At 45.1% G+C, this 18,734-nt stretch overlaps 2 protein-coding genes across 12 annotated transcripts in view; both read left to right on the forward strand.

Moving 5' to 3' along the window:
• LOC139059209 (beta-mannosidase-like) overlaps nucleotides 1–7,360 on the forward strand; it is a 335,938-nt gene extending 328,578 nt beyond the window's left edge. For all 9 annotated transcript variants that reach the window (XM_070537314.1, XM_070537322.1, XM_070537318.1 and 6 more), the window contains 3 exons: nucleotides 1,537–1,751; nucleotides 4,704–4,895; nucleotides 6,836–7,360. In XM_070537314.1, the coding sequence (XP_070393415.1) occupies nucleotides 1,537–1,751; nucleotides 4,704–4,895; nucleotides 6,836–7,093 (665 nt within the window). In that variant the 3' untranslated portion in view covers nucleotides 7,094–7,360. The remainder of the gene's footprint in view (nucleotides 1–1,536; nucleotides 1,752–4,703; nucleotides 4,896–6,835) is intronic.
• Nucleotides 7,361–13,174: 5,814 nt separating this feature from the next.
• The window catches only part of LOC139059672 (beta-mannosidase-like), a 34,843-nt gene continuing 29,283 nt past the window's right edge, over nucleotides 13,175–18,734 (forward strand). For all 3 annotated transcript variants that reach the window (XM_070538097.1, XM_070538099.1, XM_070538098.1), the window contains exons 1-4: nucleotides 13,175–13,301; nucleotides 14,341–14,487; nucleotides 14,590–14,738; nucleotides 18,184–18,386. In XM_070538097.1, the coding sequence (XP_070394198.1) occupies nucleotides 13,190–13,301; nucleotides 14,341–14,487; nucleotides 14,590–14,738; nucleotides 18,184–18,386 (611 nt within the window). In that variant the 5' untranslated portion in view covers nucleotides 13,175–13,189. The remainder of the gene's footprint in view (nucleotides 13,302–14,340; nucleotides 14,488–14,589; nucleotides 14,739–18,183; nucleotides 18,387–18,734) is intronic.

The following is an 18,734-nucleotide window of genomic DNA, read 5'->3' on the forward strand; positions in this document are numbered from 1 at the left end:
CTCCATGGCCGGAAATAAAGATGAACATTTTTTAAAATTTTTATTGACGTAGATCTGTGTTTAAAGTTTAAAGAAAGGTTTGCGCGTGTGAACTGTTCGCAAGAACACAATTCCTGTCAACCCTTAAAGGCAGCATGTAAGCGAAGAACGTTGGCCAATCACAAGCAGGTATCGCACAACAAAAGCTTTGCACCCTGCGATTTCCACTTGCTATGCGATGTTTTACTTCTAGGAACAAAGTCGTATGTTGAACTCCCGGCCCGTTGTAGCTGCATTTCTGTGATATAAGTGCTCGTTGATTGGAATCCAAGCCGATCACAATTATTTTTGCAAACTTCCAACATCGGGCCTTTTATAAACGAAGTGTGGTTCTTGGTAGTTAAGCCTTATGAAATAATAAGAAAATGGTATCGTGGAATTTTACTACAAGGTTTCACGAAAGCTTTCTAGTTGTATCTGCTCAACGAGGAAGACATTCGCCCTTTATGATGGACAAAATACAAACAGCAATGCCGGTTGAAATTGTTTTGGCCGGACAATCCGGATACAGTGTCTCGGAATTCATTAACCGTGTGGCAGTTTTAAAAAAAAACAGTATAGGTAAAGTTGCAAAATAACCTGGGCCATTAATGTGCCCTCTCAAGCACTTATATAACAGTGCCTGAAGCTTAACATTTGCGAAATGTTGTTTAAAGCTTGCGCATTCCTAAGCAGCATAGTGGGCCTGTCACAAATTTCATTATTGCGAAACCTTTTAGAGGGGCTTCTGAAAGGTTATTGCTTCCAAGAAATCCTATATACACATATATTAACTGGCTAGACAAATAATTCACTCTTGTGTGTTGCCCTTTAAGATGGAACATTAGGGTCCGCCATCTTCATGGTAATATGTTTACTGACTCAGTTAAGTTTCTCACAATGTCGCGCTTTGAAAATAATACAAATGACAAAATGGAGAGGCGAATCCGAAAGGAGGAATTTCAGTCACAAAACCAGTGTTTCATTGCCAAACCGTAATATTCTGGGCACTCTCACTAATGGCCAATGACTGTACTTATGAATTGTTTTATCGTACGAGATGCATCGTAAATACCATCGCATCTCTAATAAAACAGACCTGCACGTTAAAACAAGCGTCACCTTCCACCTGAAGAAGTAACTCTTATTCGAAAGCGCAGTTTTACGTGGAAACATATTTAAAATACCTGAATGAATATATCGTCCTCCTCCATGAAAGTTTCGACTGCTGAATCATATTTCAAAGAATATTTTTTGTCAGAACTGTTTTTTATTTGCTCATCTGCCTAATAACTTTGATCATATTATGTGATATATTCACCAGCACCTTTGGGCAGTACCTGTACTTATTCTTTTCTTTCTTCATTCTTTATTCAAACATAAAACATACTGCTACAGTATGGTTCCGAGCTGCCTCTGGACAGCAAATTCTTTGCGAATATGCGCCATAGTTTCCGCATTTTTAATCTGTCCTGTCCTGTCCTTTTCATTTCTGTCTACTTTTTTTTTGTCTTCCAGAATACGGTGGACGGTGGAAGATGGTGCACTACTTTGCGAAGAAGTTTTTCAGTCCCATTATAGTCTCTCCCTACATCTTCCACTCGACTGGTAAATTGACTGTGTTCGTCATCAACGACAATCTGACACCCGTCGATGCGGCAGAGCTCTCAATTACGCAGTACAAGTGGACTTCGTTCAGGCCGGTTGCTACAACTACGATTAACGTGACGCTGGCAAGTTGCACTGGATATTTTTTTTATCGTGCGCTATGTTTTTAATACATCGAATACGGATTAGCACGGACGTGTGCCAGGGGTAATCGAAAACACATTCGTAAACAGCAGGGCTTGTGGCTATGTCGTGTGACGCTGTCATGAACTACGACGCTGTAAAAATGTTCTTGTGTCATGCGACTCTTCTTTTTCAAAAATAAGGGACACAAGAATGACTTCGTGGTAAACATGTCATGGTCAATCCATCTATGCCTGGATACAAAAGGAAGACGCTTTGTCAACCACAAACTACGCTAACATAGCAGCACTTCTGCAACGCCCTCTCTTTGGTGTGTAGAAGTTTCGAAATCTTAATGGGCTGGTGCGTTACCATACATTCTCGCTTGCCCTAGGCATGCGCTGCACCAAGTCTTACCAACACAGCTACCTTAATTTACAACCGTTTCTCGTCTTGCTTTTCATAACGAGAGCACCGGTGAGGCAAACTCGGGATGGTTGGCCTGTGGTTGGCTGGTGGTTGGCATAGATGGTGAAACTGAAAAATTTCAGGAAGGAAAGCTGTCTCATCGTTGCACACGTTGTAGATATTGGTTGCTATGCATACAAAGCGCAACGCTCTTTCAAGCGCAGAGGACGAACTTACCAAAGGAATATCTGAAGGAGGTGTCATCGGCAGCTTCGGAAAGCCAATGTGTAATCACCTCGCCGTAACTTGAGAGAGAGAGGAACTTTAATGCGAAAAAGGTAGAGAGATCGGCCTCAGTGACGTTCCTATAGCCTGCTACTCCACGCTAAGGATTTGTGGGAACGACAGAGAAATGACAAGAAAATGAAGGAGCTTGGTATGACGAAGGTAGTGATTAAAGCTGCTGCACAATCTACTGTTTTTGGGAAACACGCACGTAAGCGCTGCGCGATATATCCGCCTTGGCGGAGAGGAGTTAAGCTTCTGGAGCGTATCCACGAGACCGTCTATGTCAGCCACGCTTTCCGCAGCTGTTCTCGCCACAGGCGTGTTTGAGTGAGACAACAGCTCCTGAAGGGCATCAATTATTCGGTGCAGCATCGCCTGCGTGACCATGTCCGATAGGGTCGTCTCAAAGTACTCTTCTCGTTCTCGCTGATATTCGGGAGCCCACGATGGTAAACGTGACCGTGCATTCAGGTCCAAGCTTGCACTCTTGATTTTATGCGTCGCCTCCTAAAATTCACCTGACGTGGTTTTAGCCAACTCCTGCTGGACCGGCGTGCTGCATAGGAGCCAGGGGGGTCTGGTTATGATATTGAGTTTTTTTAAGACGCGAACGCTTCCTCCTCTTGCAAGCTGCGCCGCATCCTTGTACGCCAAACTTTTCGTGATTATGTAATGTAGCATTGTGATCTCCTTTGTTATCTTTGGACAATATTTATAGTTTACCTCATACGTGCCATGGCAGTTCCAGCATTTTGTTGCCTCAAATGCACATAAAGATTGGTGATGGTTGCCTGCAAAGCGGAGGCACACCGCCTGGCCAATGCAGCCAGCGCTAACAAGGCGCCACATCGAACACTTGCAACACTGAAGTGGTGAGCGCACGTAAGGACGCAACGAATGTCTCAAATAGCCCACCTTGACGTGAGCAGCCGGGGTGTTTCCATAAAAAAAAAATGCACCTTAACGCTTGTCGAGCGGTCCAAGCGGTGGAAGTCAGTGATTGTATTTGGTGAAGATAGCAGTTCTTGGGAGGGCGGGGGGGGGGGGGGTGCGGCAAATTTTTGTCGCTAATATCAAGGACCACGTCACAGATTACTCCTGCCTTAGTCCAATTATCATGCACAATAACAAAGCGGACTTCTACATAGGCAAGTATGCGCACAGTGTTCAGTTTTTCTATGGTGGCTTGCATCGTTACCTCAACTGTTGACATGTTCTTCCTGATATTGAACCGCGTGTCACTTATGCTTTCAGGAGCCACTTTTTTAAGCCAGACATTGCGGATATGCCTGTGTATAGGATTCAAATTCTTCGAAGCGTCGAGAGATACGTAACCAATCATGCAAGTCGGAAGAAATTATATGGCGAAGAGGTGGTTACTCAAGTCCTTAGTCAACCTGAGGGTGTTCTCGCTTCAAGCTTTTCTCTTCTACTACGGTGCCATTGCTCTCAGAGTCCGTAGCCTCACTGTGGAAAAACATGAGGACCGAGATACTTTTAGGACGACATGCTGAGTCTAACATTACAGCAGAGGAGCGGGAGTGCAAAGAGACGAGCTCAATGGCAGAGGTGGCGTGTCCTCTCTCATCACCTCGGATGGTTTTCTGTGCGAAAAGCGTAATTAGGCCACCGCTACGACAAAACTATCGGAGAAAGGCTAGAAGCAACGTTCATTCACTTCACTTCTAATGTTATTGAGAAATTGAGTTCTGTACAGGCGCATGCTATAAGGCGACAAAAAAAAAGAAAGGATATTTCTACTTCGATTGCTTTTGACATATGTCATGCGTCTTTCGTGTTGGTAAATCAGTTGAAATTAAGGGAGCATCATATCTGATGCACACGCAGCACTTGCAATACCATGCCGGTCAGAACGCATCTCGCACTACTACATCCCCGAAAAAACCCGCCAATGAGCTTTATCTTCAATGAAGCAGCCCTGCAAGATCTAACGCATTGTCAGCGCAGAGGGTTACGAATTGTTTCCACGAAGCCTCTGTACGTTTTCAACAACCATTGTAGTCTACGCGGAGTTCTACGTGTAGAATGACAAGGCAGTAGACAACGGGATGTAATGTTTAAAGAAAGCGCGGCTACGTGCTGTAGCGCGGAAATCAGTTTACATGGGAACTTATTGCGTTGTTACTACAGCACAACATTTCGCGAGCTCCACCATAGACACAGCTAGGGCCCGTTTACTGGAAATATGTGATAAGTTGTGCCCCTTTACTCTTTTAAGTGTTCTTTCTTTCCCTCAGGCTGAAGCTGCGTCGACTGACGTGTACTCGAACAAAATGCGAGATCTATGGAAGCAAGATGTCTGCGACCAGACTATCTGCTTTCTTTGGTTCACGCTCACCGACCCTCTCAGCCGATCTAGGCTGGCACCCGACACATTCCTGCTTCTGGAAGAGCCGAAGAACCTTAGGCTGCCGCAATCTTCGATAAACGTATGAGCTTCGTGTTTACTGATACCTTTTCTTTGTACTGTTTTATGAGCATGTGAGCACAGACATGGTAGTGTGCGGTCACGTCATCACCAGTTCATGGGCAACTACGATGTGCCTGATATTATTGCCCGAACTGTTTGAAGAACGCTGAAGCCTCATAAAATGAATCAAATTCGAAGGCATCCGCGTTTCTTTCTAGAATCATTGTTGGTGATAACAACGCCTTGCGCCCGCGACGAGTCTTCCGAAACGCCTCGTGAGCGAAAAAGACTACTTTCATTCATCATCGTAAATATTTTTGTTTGCCACTTTTTCTTGCATTTATTTGTCTAATTTTATGGCCATATAAACTGGTGTGCTATTAATAATTAAGATAATTAGCACGTATGTTTGTCATTTTATGATGACAATAACTGAAGATTGAAACCGATCGAGGCGTACTGAGGGAAGTGTCAGTATATTACTTCAAGTCATTTTGTCACCCCCATGAGCCAATTGTGCCTTTAACTTTAATGCAAACAAAAGAGAGGTTCAAATGAAAATGGAGGCTTGAAATGATAAGCAGTAGTCGAACCCTTATTCGAGCAATGTTGGTATCTAATACAGTAAGCTTCCTCAATCACTGCTGCAGTACCTTCCGAGTGCGGCCTCATTCAATAGCAGTTGTAGTCTCATCTCTCTCCCTCCCTCTATCTTTCTCTCCCCCCCCTTTTTTTGCAAACAAAAATACTGCGACCGGTATGTCTGATGCTACCATGCCGTGATTGCTTCCTGTGAACTGCATCTTGCTGATAACTGTTTTGATCTTCTAAAATTTACCCTAAATGGTTTATGTTGACTGAAAGTAACTTATTTCACCTATGCTAAGATTTTATTGTGGTTAATCTATATAATATGCACTTCGGTGTAATAAATCGGGGCGAAATTCCCAATGCCTTTTGGTCGTAAGTGCATGCTTTTTGCCATTGCTGGCCGCCTTGTATATTATGTCCAGCTTCCGGATTTGCTGATATTTTCACTTACGAACAACTCTTCGGTAAAAGCTTTTTGCGAATACAGGCGCTGCTTGCAACAAAAAATAAATTCGAGAAAGCAAGATTCAATTTGCACTGATATTGATTTTTAAATTTAATTTCTCTCTTTTCGGCGCCGGTCAGGTTCATTTAACAGGTTTACTAACTTCTACACATGCTCGCTTTCTGATTTCGTATATGTAGCGTGATTTTTCTGCCCACGTGTTCGCCGAATATTATTCTGGCAGTCTGCATGGCCGAAATAAAGCTCACAGGCACATCTGCCTTCCCACGACGACATTTCAACCTTGAAACTGCAACTTTCAAAACGAATAGCTTTCATTGGCTCTCTCTCCCGTTCTCGTGTGCTTCGGTGCTGCTTGTTTTTTCATTGCCGATACAAAAGCGCTGGTGCAATGAGCACATACTCCCGCGGAACCGAGCTGCGAGGCGCGTTAACGCTGAACAACTATCATGGCTCTTTGAGATGATCATGCTGTCGTGCGGGAGCTCTCAAACACCTGAAGGTTTCCATGCTGTGGTGGAGTGCTCGGGAAGGACAGCCTTCCTTTTCTCCCGCTGCCATATCTCCCCTCTGGCGGCTGCAGGAGATAATTCCTGTGGTGGGAAAGGAGGATGCTAGTCGCCTTCCACGACGGCGCTCACGCAGCGGGAGATGATACACACATAACGAATTGGCTATTATGCATAGCCACCTATACTACCGCTACATACCGGCTGTTTAACGGCCCTATTCTCTACAGCATTGTGCGATGAAACAACATACGCTACTTAAATGTCCTCACTGCAACAAATTTATGCCTTCAAGCGTATCATTCCTTACATGGAGCAAATAGCTTTCTAGAAGCGTTCAGTAATGCGCTTACATTAACAATCACCGCTGGTGGTTTCTGCCAAATTTTTCAGGTGACGAACGTCAGCGGGCCTACGTCATCTTCATCGATGCCAGGCTTCAAGGTCTTCGATGTTCAACTGCAAGCGGACAATGTCGCCTTGTTTGTGTGGCTAAATGCCCACAACGTTAGCGGCCACTTCTCCGACAATGGATTCCTGTTGAAGGACCCGAAGACTACCGTGCAATTTTACACGCGGCAGAATGCTACCGCGACGGAGCTTGAGCAGAACCTTACAGTCAACTCGCTTACGGACTACTCAAACGTCTAACGCCAGCCTAAGCGTTTAAAATACGGGAGCGCAGCACGGTGCACTTAAGTGTTCAGTCGTGTACATAAGTTATCACTCATGGGTACTCAAGTGCAGTTCAAGTTGTTGGTGGGGCTAATTACTCGGTCGTGTCGTTAACGTGGACCTCGAGAACGTGCATATTTGTGCCTAGGAACGCTAAGTGCTACGTCAACAAAAGTTTTCTCAAGTGCACCGACTTAGGTTGATAACACGCACGAGCGCATTAAAAATGTCTTTCAACAACATGTCTTCCGCATTCGAAACTCCTTCATGTGGCCAGAGTTATTCTCTAGCGGCTGCAGGATGCCTAAAATAGAGGTTAGACTGATTTAGTTTCATGCCTCAAAGTTTTCTTACAAGTATACACTATAGTACACACGGCTTATAGCACTGTATATTCACCCATGCGTTTTGGTATGTGTGAAGTAAGTCGCGCCACATTGTTTAGAAAAAAATTATTGACGTGCTGAAAGTCCCACGAAATCTTAAGGTCTGTTATGATGTGGTTCTCTGATGCAAAATTGCAGCAACTAGAATTGTAACGCGTAACAGAACTGAGTACGTTTACGAATAGTAGGCCAAGTATTGGCAGAACCCGCCGTGGTTGCTTAGTGGCTATGGTGTTGGGTTGCTAAGCACGAGGTCGCGGAATCGAGTCCCGGCAACGGCGGCTGAATTTTGATGGGGGCGAAATGCGAAAACACCGGTGTACTTAGATATAGGTGCACGTTAACGAACCGCAGGTGGTCAAAATTTCCGAAGTTGCCACTACGGCATGCCTCATAATCAGAAAGTGGTTTTGGCACGTAAAACCCCATAATTTAATTTAAGTTTTTTAAGTATTGACAGCGTAGGATTAAAGTTATCGCTAAGGAGAATAAAGCTTTCCCGTCGAGGGATTATTCATAATTGATTAAAGTTTTTCTCTAACAATTTCAGCAAGCTTGAAATCCTGGTTAGACATCTTTAGCTTCATGGGGGTCTAAAAGGTTTCTCACAAGTACTGCCTACTGTACAAAGCTTACAACGCTATTTAACCATGCTTTCTGGTAAATGCAAACGAAGAAGCCAGTTGCTTCACATTTTTTTTGAACGGAAACTTGCTAAGGCATTCATAATTTTCTGCGCTAATCTAAAAAAGAGCATCTCAAGTTGTATCAAGTGGCAAAACTGAATACGTTTACGGGTAATGGGCCAACTGTGGCGTCAAATAATTTAAGTGGTCGTGAAAAAGAAAAGCAACCTCCCCCATGGATGATTATTGTTAAACTCAACCATAGTACGGCAGCTAGTTGGGCGAATTGGTACATGTGCATTATTATTACTTAAAGCGCTCCCTAATAACAAGGACGAAAAAGAGAGACGAAACACGAGCGCTGTGTTTCGTCTCTATTATTAATGCGCGCTGTAACTAATAATAATAATAATGCAAAACTCAACCAAAGCTTACTGAAACGAAATCTACCCGCGATACCCATAAATGGCCGAGCGCCATGTAGCTTCGAGCTAATGCCTGTGAACATTATATCGCCTTAGTGGTGAATTGAACACACGCCGCTATAGCGCAGTGTCCGTATGGTGATTTGCTGCTGAGAAAAGGGTGGTGGTGACTTGGTTGACGATGACACCAATTTGATGCCGACCAATGAGCGCAACATACTAAACGAGAGTATGTGCTGCATTCCCGATGGCATCTCAGTGTCGAGCAATATACGAAAAACAACCATACGCACGACATTTAGTGTACGTCAAAGCACCATGTGTGGCAAAAATTCAAACTCTAGCCTAAATAGCCCAAGTCTATTTCTTGGACGTCGCAAACAAAATAAAAAGAAATGCCTTGTGTCAATATCCATTACAAACCACGTTACAGTGAAAGCTCGTTAATTCAAACTTCAATAATTCGAATTTATGGATAATTCGAACTGTACGATTTGGTCCGGCCAAGCTCCACAGAAGTCTATGTATAAAAAAGTCCGTTAATTCGAACGCGAGAAGGTTCCCTCACGGATAATTCGAACTACGCTCACCTGGCACACGACCAGAGAAAAGCGCCTACTGCCTCCACACAAGGCTGTATTGCCTCCGAAACGGAGAGAACGGCGAGAGAAGGCAAAATCGGCAAAAAATCTAACCGACGCGGGGTCAGCCAGAAGGCAGCAGCGGCTGCCGCCTCTCCGTTCTACGTAACCTCCGAGACTTCTTGCCCGTTGCGAATCTCGGAGGCTTTGCAAATCTTGTACAGCTGCTAATGTTGTGCGGAGATGGCACGGCAAGCTCCAAAACACAGCGAATCAAGTACGTCGCAGCTGCGCTTGCAATGAAGAACCAACGAATCAGGGCCTTCGCCACCTTCACATGTTCAGCATCTTTGTCTCGGCAGTCTTCATCGGTTGTGCACCTCTGTTTTCAGCTTAGGAGGTAACGGCCGTCGCGATTCATTGTGATGGTGTTAAGCCTCGGCTAACGTTCGTTTCGGTGGACATCGGTGGTGTGGCACAGTCCGACCCAGAGCTTCGACTTGAAGATGGCGTGTGCCCGCGGCACACGCCATCACTTTCTGACACGCCAAATTTCTGACATGCCCTACTGCTTCCAAATCGCAGTGTGCTGTTGCCGTCCTTCACTTTCGTTAGTTCGAACTTTCGTTAATTCGAACTGAAGCGGCTTCCCCTTGCGGTTCGAATTAACGAGCTTTTACTGTATTAGCTTATAAACAGTCGATAGAAAATGTATACGATTTCTTGCACGTTCTATAAGCCTGTAAGGGCCAAATAACACCTAAACGATGCCGATGGTGAATGAAAATGCAATATACGCTATCTAAGCCGAGTAGCTGTCGCAGAAGATAAGTTTAAAACGAATATTTCTTTTGCGAATCATCTTATTTCAAAGGGAACCCGCTAACATATGTATGACTTAGCTGCTTTTAATTGTTTGCGGCGTTTTATCTTAGACTTTGCTGACAGTGGCTGCTGCTACTGCTGCTGTCTGGATAACACGCATAACGAGTCACCTTACATATAACCACCTAGACTGTACCTGTACCTTAAGTGTAACCACTGGTACACCTTGAGTGTACCCGTGGTCGACTTTGTTCTCTACGACATTTCGCCCGGTGGGGGCCCCCGCGTCTTCGCCTCTTGCAGTCTTGCTCAGCAGGCACGTTACCGCTACGCTGTAAAACAGTGTGCAGAAGAGCAACAGTTTTATAGCATTTCATTAGCCGCTTCATGAAAGTTTCGCATCATGTATATTCCAACGTTGTGCGTTGGTTTCGCATAACTTCTTTGTCAAGTGCAGCGTCAAAGTGCTTCGTAAATAATACAAAAGTGGAACACAAGCAGCTCTCGGGCTATGTAGCCATCAAGAAGGCCGTAAAGGGTATGATCACACCGCGCTAGAGTGTTGACTTAACCTGAGTCACGGTCGACAAGCACGTTTAGTGGTTTAACGAGGTCGCCTGTTCTTTCAAGGAACTCAAATTAACAAATAAAGAACAATATTATTTTTCGCAAACCAAATATAATTTCATCTGCCAACAATGTTGACACCCCGGTCGGTTGAAACGAAGTTGCTCATTCGAGCTTAACACAGTGCACTATGAAAATGTGCTTGAAATATAAGACCAAGCTCGTAAAGCTTGTATGCCTTCCGCGGTTCTTGCTGCGGAGTAGTGGATGGAAACACCACGGCCATCCTTATTGCAGGCTAAGATGAATGCTTTGTTTAACGGATCGCGTGGGGGCAGTTTTACGCGTAGGTTTAGAGCGCGTATACAGCAGATTGCTGAGAGGCCATTTGACGACAGTTAAGACGAGACAGCCCTAATGAGAGCCGTGTTTTCCGTCTTGTTTCTGCTTTTTGCCACCTTTAGTGTTTTGTCAGAAGAGTCCTTTAAGCAGCAGTACGGCAGTAAAGGTGACAGCAGTGTTCACGGCTGTGATGATTGCGCTGTTGTTCTTAATGATTACTTATAGCACCCACGCAGGCACGCACGTGCAAACACACACACACACAAACACACACACACACACAAACACACACACACACGCACACACACACACACACACACACACGCGCACGCACACACACACACACACACACGCGCACGCACGCACGCACGCACGCACGCACGCACACACACACGCACACACGCACGCACACACGCACGCACGCACACACGCACACACACACGCACACACACACACACACACACACACACACACACACACACACACACACACACACACACACACACACACACACACACACACACACACACACACACACACACACACACACACACACACACACACACACACACACACACACACACACACACACACACACACACACACACACACACACGTACGCACGCACACAGAAGCATTCAGTTGTTAGTATTGTCTTTCAATTGTGAGCAGAGGTGCACGAGACATTTCGAATCTTTTCGGTCAGTTCCTGAGGCATTTGGAGGCGTTCTGTTTATGTACCGTAACTAAGCCTTGCTTCTGCTTGACCTACTTCAGATGCTTTAAAATACGCTTGTTGTCTAGATGTAAGCGCTTCACACCTAAATGCGAAGGGTTGAATACGCTTGGCAGAAAATGAAAGTGCGCGCACCTCTGCTTCAAAGCACCTTCAGAAGGTAACGAATTGCCAGGCATAAACGTATCACGAAAACTTTGTGGCCCAACTTTTATCTTGCGTTCTTACATCGTTTTTAGCTATGTAGAAGCCTAATTTATTGTTAATAATGAGATTAGCTCGAGTACGTATTGTAGGCCATGACTCACTGTTCTGGGCCTTTTGGCGATGCTGTTTCATGCAAGCTACCAACTCATTCGTCACATGGGCGTAATTTGTTTCAAAATGTCGTGCTTGAAAAACAAGCAACTGGCTGCAGATGTACACTTCATTTCCGTGCATCACTGTGGAAGTTACAGGCTTCTTCAGCCAATCAAAAGGGCGAGCACATCTTAAAGGTGCCCTTCCGCGCTCTGTCGTGTGCTGGCGGCGAACGGTTGTGATAGCAGCGGTAGAAAATTCGTTCCATATTCCCTCTGACACACAAAAAAGCGTGCGGCTTCAAAATATTTCGAAATACAGAGGAGTAGTAGGGTTTCAGAGACAATGGAAGCGGAGGCTTCAGAAGGAGCACTTGATCAGCGTGTCGCACGGGACGGTGGCGCCATTTCTTGATCCCTCTTGTAACATCCACTTGTACACGGTGCGCTCACCGGCATTCGTAAGTGCAGCCATTTTCCTGATTGGAATTCGTGTACGTTTACCGCACACCTTCCTCACTGCTCCAAGCATGTTCAACGCCAACTCATTCGTTCCTTCGCGTAAAAGAGCCGCTTGGAACGACACCAGACAAGCAAGTCAGCGGACGCAGTTTCTGCGAAGTATGAAGCACTACCGAAGAAGGAGCCCTCCGCGGTCTTGTTGCTGTGCCGAATACAAGTATGAATTTAGGAACAGTCAAATCAGTGAATTATTTGTTCTCTTTAAATGCAAATTAATATATGTGCGGCAGCGTTGCAATAATGCTTTTTTCTGTTGCTGTTGCTGTTGTTCCCACGTTTTAATTCGAACAAGTGGAGATATCTATTTTCAGTATCATAGAGCCTCAATAAATATTCTTGTAAAGAGCGAAGCGAAATCGCGCAATAAACCACCATGCCACTTGTAGAGGAGCTTCAAAGCAAGCACCTGCCGACAGGACCATTTGTCAAAGCCATTTAGTCGTCCAGCGGGTTCCGAACTGTGGCACTAAATCTCGCTGCGGAACAATCTGCTCTCGCGGCTCGCATAGCCTTGGCTTCGCTGCACGGAATTACTGAAGCAGAATATAGAAACCCGTTTACGGTGTAGCTGTTTTGCCACATACTTTCGAAAACCTGCCTAAAGCGTCTTCAACCTACAAATACTAGAAGCAAGCGTCTGGCGCAAAAATTATTCACGTTACCATTGTCATCTACTACCACGCGATTCTCCGCTTATCCCCCGTAGTGGGTTGTGCTATTTCCCTTGAAACCAACAAACGTGCCTTGCGATGTCAATGAGAGTATGACAGATCTGTTGTTGCATATTGTCTCCCTATATTCCTGCGTATCTCTTGTAAAGACATTTGCTGAGTTTTCCCTGGAAGGCCAGTGGAAGGCCTACAACCGGAACAAATGTAAGCCTTATTTTCTTTGTGCGGAATTCCACGTTTGTGGGTTAGTACAAGATAGCAAGGAAAGGTATCCACCGTTCTTAATCTAAGTTTTCACCTTCATTTGGGGGAATATTCCCTGATGATCTACGATATATATTTACGACAGTAGACTCTTTCGTACCACGGTACTGTGCTGGTCCACTTTTAGCAACCCTTCCAGAGAACGATTGACCGGATTGGATAAAGAACGTGAGCCTCTGTTGAACCATATGTTTCGTGTATTCTCCCTACTCTGCCAGATTTAGCACATTCGGAAGCATTCGATGAGACTTAGAAGCAAATAGTTATTTTGAGGCAGGTCACCGGCACCGGCACAAACGGTAAATAACAATACACCAGGCCGAGGACAGTTACGGAGAAATGTTGACCTCTCCCTGACCTTTCCGCAGGTGCCAAGTTCTAGAAAAAGCCTGCGTTTGTACAGGTTTCCCATGATAATAAACACACTTGCCTTTATTTTGATAAAAGAACGGACCCACTCTTCTCGACTGCAGTCTACACGACACAAACGGCGCAAGTTGGGGGAAAGAGTTCACAATACGATATTATTTCGCTTCAGTGGTACATAAAAATAAATAATAATGCCCTGCTACGCCGATAGAATGCATCGCCGCTATTTCATAGGCAACCGTCAACAAGTCAAGTTTCTTGCTTTAAGCTGTGTGCTTTTCCAATTGATCTGTTAATATCGCGTTTCTTCAAAAACACCCTCTTTATCGGCGCTATGACCAGCGTCTCTCAAAGAAAAGGCTGTGGCTAAAACCATAGCGTTTCATACAATTATTTGAAGCAACTGCGGCGCTCGTGTGTACGGGGGCTGCAAGCAGCGCAGTTGGGTAGTACATGATGGGTAGTACATGAATTGAGTAGTAGGAAGTACTCTGAATGCCGCCTATTCTAAAAATTATTTTCAGCTGTACGATTGACTAAATGAATCATTTGTCAGTACAAGTGTATTGTCTCTGTAACCCCCTCGCCTCTTTTTTTCTTCTTTGTTTAGCGATTAAAATTCGCGCCATTGTTCCTGGTGGAATTTACACGGATCTGATGAGGAGTGGCATAATTAGGGAACCGTACTATGGTTTCAACGACGTGAACTACGAGTGGGTCGCCTTGGAAGACTGGACGTTTTACAGATCGTTTATAGGTATGGCTGCCGTACGCACATATTGCACAACGCGCGCCATTCCGTTGGTCGATAAGATTTACGATTGAGCGGAAATATTCTGTACAATGCGCTCGCACACAGCTCCCAGAGACCTCCTGGAACACGAAGAGGTAACCCTCGTTGCTCACGGTATCGATACGGCATGCGGAATTGTGCTAAACGGCGTTCAAGTGCTCAACGCAAGCAACATGTTCGTTAGGTACGAGGCAGAAGTAAAGTCCTTACTGCAGGTAAGCTGTGTGAAGAAAGTCTGATTGCATCGGTGAGCATTGGTTGCCTCTCTTCGTACAGACCCTTTTGTCCACATTGTGACAGCAGCCTGTTTTGGGAACCCCAGAGAACTTCCGGTTGCGCGTCTTTATCACCCAAGTTCACAAAGAAAGAAAAAGTATTTTATTTTGTACTTCAATGTAAATAAATGTTCTTGCTCGGCTCAAACATGAACAAATATCATTTATCAAGCAAGTTTTAACTGTGCCGAAAATGTGGTGCCAGTGGCTGGGTCCTATATATTTCCTGGTTATTGCAACTTGTATTCTCTTCATTACACGCTAAATTTATCGGGCTCTTCCAGAAGGCGATACCCGAAGTTCTTTGGGACCTTCGCGTGCGAACTTTAAAGGAGTCTTAGGGTACAGCCACAGACTGCTGACAAATTTTTATGCGAAAACGGCTTCTGTATGTTTTGAAAGAGAAAGGTTAACCTATGCGATCAGTGTGTGAAAACGTTTTCATTTACTGAGCGTGCCGCATAATGACATTACGAAATTGACTAACGTACACGGGCATACGTCAGAACCAATACATGAATGTTACCTAATTATATAAATTGGGATTTTTAATGTCCGCCTGAATGCAATCGCATCCTAAGTCTCCTGGAGGCAGATCAGCTTTCAAGGCTAACAATGGACAAGAACTACAGTCGTATTTATTTGCAGAGGAGATTCAAATAAGCAAGGAAAAAAATTCACCAACGATTATGATACTCCCTAATGCGAAATTTTAGCGCAGCTCTATACGTGCATTCATTTCGCGATATGCTGAGGCAAAGAATTTGAGACACATGTAGCAGAGTCGGCATTCGTCGAAAATCAGATCTGTGGGTCAAGCGCAACAGTTTTTATACGTGACTCGTCAAAGGTTCCAGTGTAACCGCGAGGGCCGCTTAGCTTCCAGAAAGTACTGCACAATTTTCGTCACGCATAGAATCACGTTACAGAACAATAGCAAACATGATAATAATGATAAAATAATAATATGAATAATAATCAAAATAATAATGAAACAATAATGAAAAATACATAATGATAAAAACGATAATCGAAACAAGCGCGAACGAGACCGAACTAAGCAAGCCAAACAAGCGCGACAGAGTGCTGACACAAGCATGCGAGATAGTATGAAACGAGTGGTCTGGCCGAGACCAGGGGGCCTTATGACGTAAGACTATTCCAATATGTTTCTATTCCAATCTCCTGACGTCCGATTTGCGTAACCACCAACGCAAGCACCGGGCGGTCACCCGCAGGGTTGTCTGAACAGACCAATCAAACGCTGTCCTCATTCATAGGAGGTGACTTTTGTTTGCTTGAAAAACGAATAACATTACCTACCTTGAGCGGCTTGTCGTATCTACTTGGCTGACAAGAGGCGAAGAGAACGCTCAAGTGGAGAAGGATTCACTGGAGCAGAGCCAGTGCACTGATAATCGATAACCGGATGAAGAGGGTGGTGCCGGCGTCTGCGATTGGTCGGCTTTCCCTTACTTAGCTTGTGGTGGCTGGTCGAAAATCACGGCGGCATGCAACGGAAGCTTAAGAATGACGCTAAAACTGACCACCAGCAAAGAACAGTTGGCAGAATGAGGCGGTAAACGTGCCGAAAGGGCTCGAAAACGTTACACGGCCACGCAAGAAGTTTTATTATACGCAAATACACCCACGCTCTCCGGCAGGTGCGAGTAGTCAGCGTCTCAGCGATCGGTGGCAGCTATCTTTTATTGCTTTCGGAACGGGGCAGCCTGCGGCTATTCCGAAAAAAATTCAGTTTTGTTCGGCATATTAATGCATCTTTATCGCGTACACGTCACTTTGACGCGGTGAGTTTGTGCGGTTTTGTGACGTCGCGTGACAGGCAGGTGAAGTGGGTGCAGCCCGAAAACTTTTTGCCCATAGCCGAGGGCTAATGGCGAAAAGGGATCGAATCAGAAATAACTGTTTTTCTTTTTTTCTGTCAAATCATGTATAATCAGTATGTACACATCATATCAGATGGGGAGGTATCGCAGTTTTCGTGACGTCGCGTGACAGACAGGTGAAGTGGGCGCGGTAGAAAAAAGTTTCTGGCCAATCGTGGAGGGCTGATAGCAGAATTGGAATACAAAAGTTTGGAATAGTTTTACGTTATAGCGCCCCAGATACGAGAACGCATCGAGCGGTCGGCCAGGTCGGCATGACACCATTTTCCCGAGCGCACATCTCTGAAGGTGCCGCTCTCATTGGTCTCCGCCGTTCGCGGCTCGCCTCTTTCATCTCCCGCTCCGCGCTCGATCTTTCATTGTTCGCTGTGCTCGTTCGCCCGGTTACGCCGCTGACGCCGACGCCGACGCTGACGCCGACTCTCACCGCAGGAACGAGCGCCTAATGGCTGCGCTATAAATAAAATGTAGTATTTGTTTTTGGAATATTAGTCGTATAACTCGGCGTTCATGTTTTATCATAGCAGCAATACCATTTAATCTTGCGATCGTAAAAAAAAAGATAATGGTGAAGACTTGAGCTAGCGGCTGCAGTTTGCACGAGCGAAATGTATTATGGTTCGTAATTTGAATTGACAAAGCATTCTGTTCGCCAGAACTGCTTATCATTGGCTAGCCGCTATTGCTATTAGCAGAGAAAATTAAATTCCATCATTCTGCATGCCAGAACCACGATCTCATTATGATACACGCCCTAGTGGGAAACTCCAAACTAACTTTGACCGACTGCGGTACTGCAACCTGCAACTAAATTTAGGTCAGCGAGTGTTTTGCAGGTCGCCGAGGCCACGATAGAACCTGAGGCCTCGAGCTCAGCAGCTCAACGCCATAGCCATAAGAGATAGAGAGAAAAAAGAAAAGGCCGTAGTGCTAGCAGTCAGCAATGGTACCGCAATTTAGTAAGACCTTCTTGTTGCCTTGATAAAACACGTGCTGTTTCCTTAGGCAGCGCCAGGAGTGGTGGCCAAACATCGATTAGCATAAACCTGGCGGCGATCCAACCTCATGCATCTTCTTGGCCTCCTAGTCCTAGACGCAGCAGGAATAATACAGAAGTGTTGCTCAAAAAGTGATTGGTTATTTGTTTTGGATTCCGTCGCAGCATTGATGGTTCAGGTAATCGGCGATATTTAACTTTAAAGGTGACGCTCAGCCGAAAGCCGGCGCTGAGCTATGGGAAACACGAGCACATGCACTGCTTACCATAAGCAGCTTACTCTAAGAAGCTCCAATACGCGCTGAGCTTAGTCCACGGGAAAGAAAGCAATAAAATAACAATTTTTTTAACCTTTTTCTGGTGCTGTGAATAACGATACGGTGAAGCTTTTCGAAAGCAAAATAGAATAAATGTGTCGGTCGGTGTTATGCAAGAAAGCTGGGAGATACCGCAACACTTGCGTGGTGCTTTATGCTTACAGAGGAGGAACACCATATCCGTGCGTTGCGAGTCGCCTGTAAAATATGCGAAACGGATGCACGAGGCGCAACGTGCAGCTTACCCGGTGTATCCGCTTTGCCCACCGGCGGTGCAGAAAGGACATTGTCACGTCAACTTGATCCGCAAGATGCCATGCTCCTTCAGCTGGGACTGGGCGCCTTCCTTTCCTTCTACTGGCGTTTGGTAACCACGGCACCGATCAGCGCATGCTACTCCGCCTGATGCGGACGTAGTGTTCAAAGACCAGTGTGCCACACTTACCGGTAGAGATAATGAGCAAGGCGTTTTGCTTGGATGAGCATGAGATGTGATAGAATTGTCTTATCTTATCCTGTGTAAACGCTTTTCGTGTCAATGTACTTGTTTTTCTATTCGGTTTCATATGAACATGTCGAGAAATATTAGGACATTTTTGTCGCAGCTTACCAGTTTAAATGCATTCACTACTGTAGGGCAAACATGGTCGCAGTAGTTTATGGGGTTGGATGGCTTCGCTTAAATTTTTTTTTATTTCACGGCAATATTTGATTA

This window comes from Dermacentor albipictus, chromosome 4 (assembly GCF_038994185.2).
Source record: "Dermacentor albipictus isolate Rhodes 1998 colony chromosome 4, USDA_Dalb.pri_finalv2, whole genome shotgun sequence".
NCBI lineage: Eukaryota > Metazoa > Arthropoda > Arachnida > Ixodida > Ixodidae > Dermacentor > Dermacentor albipictus.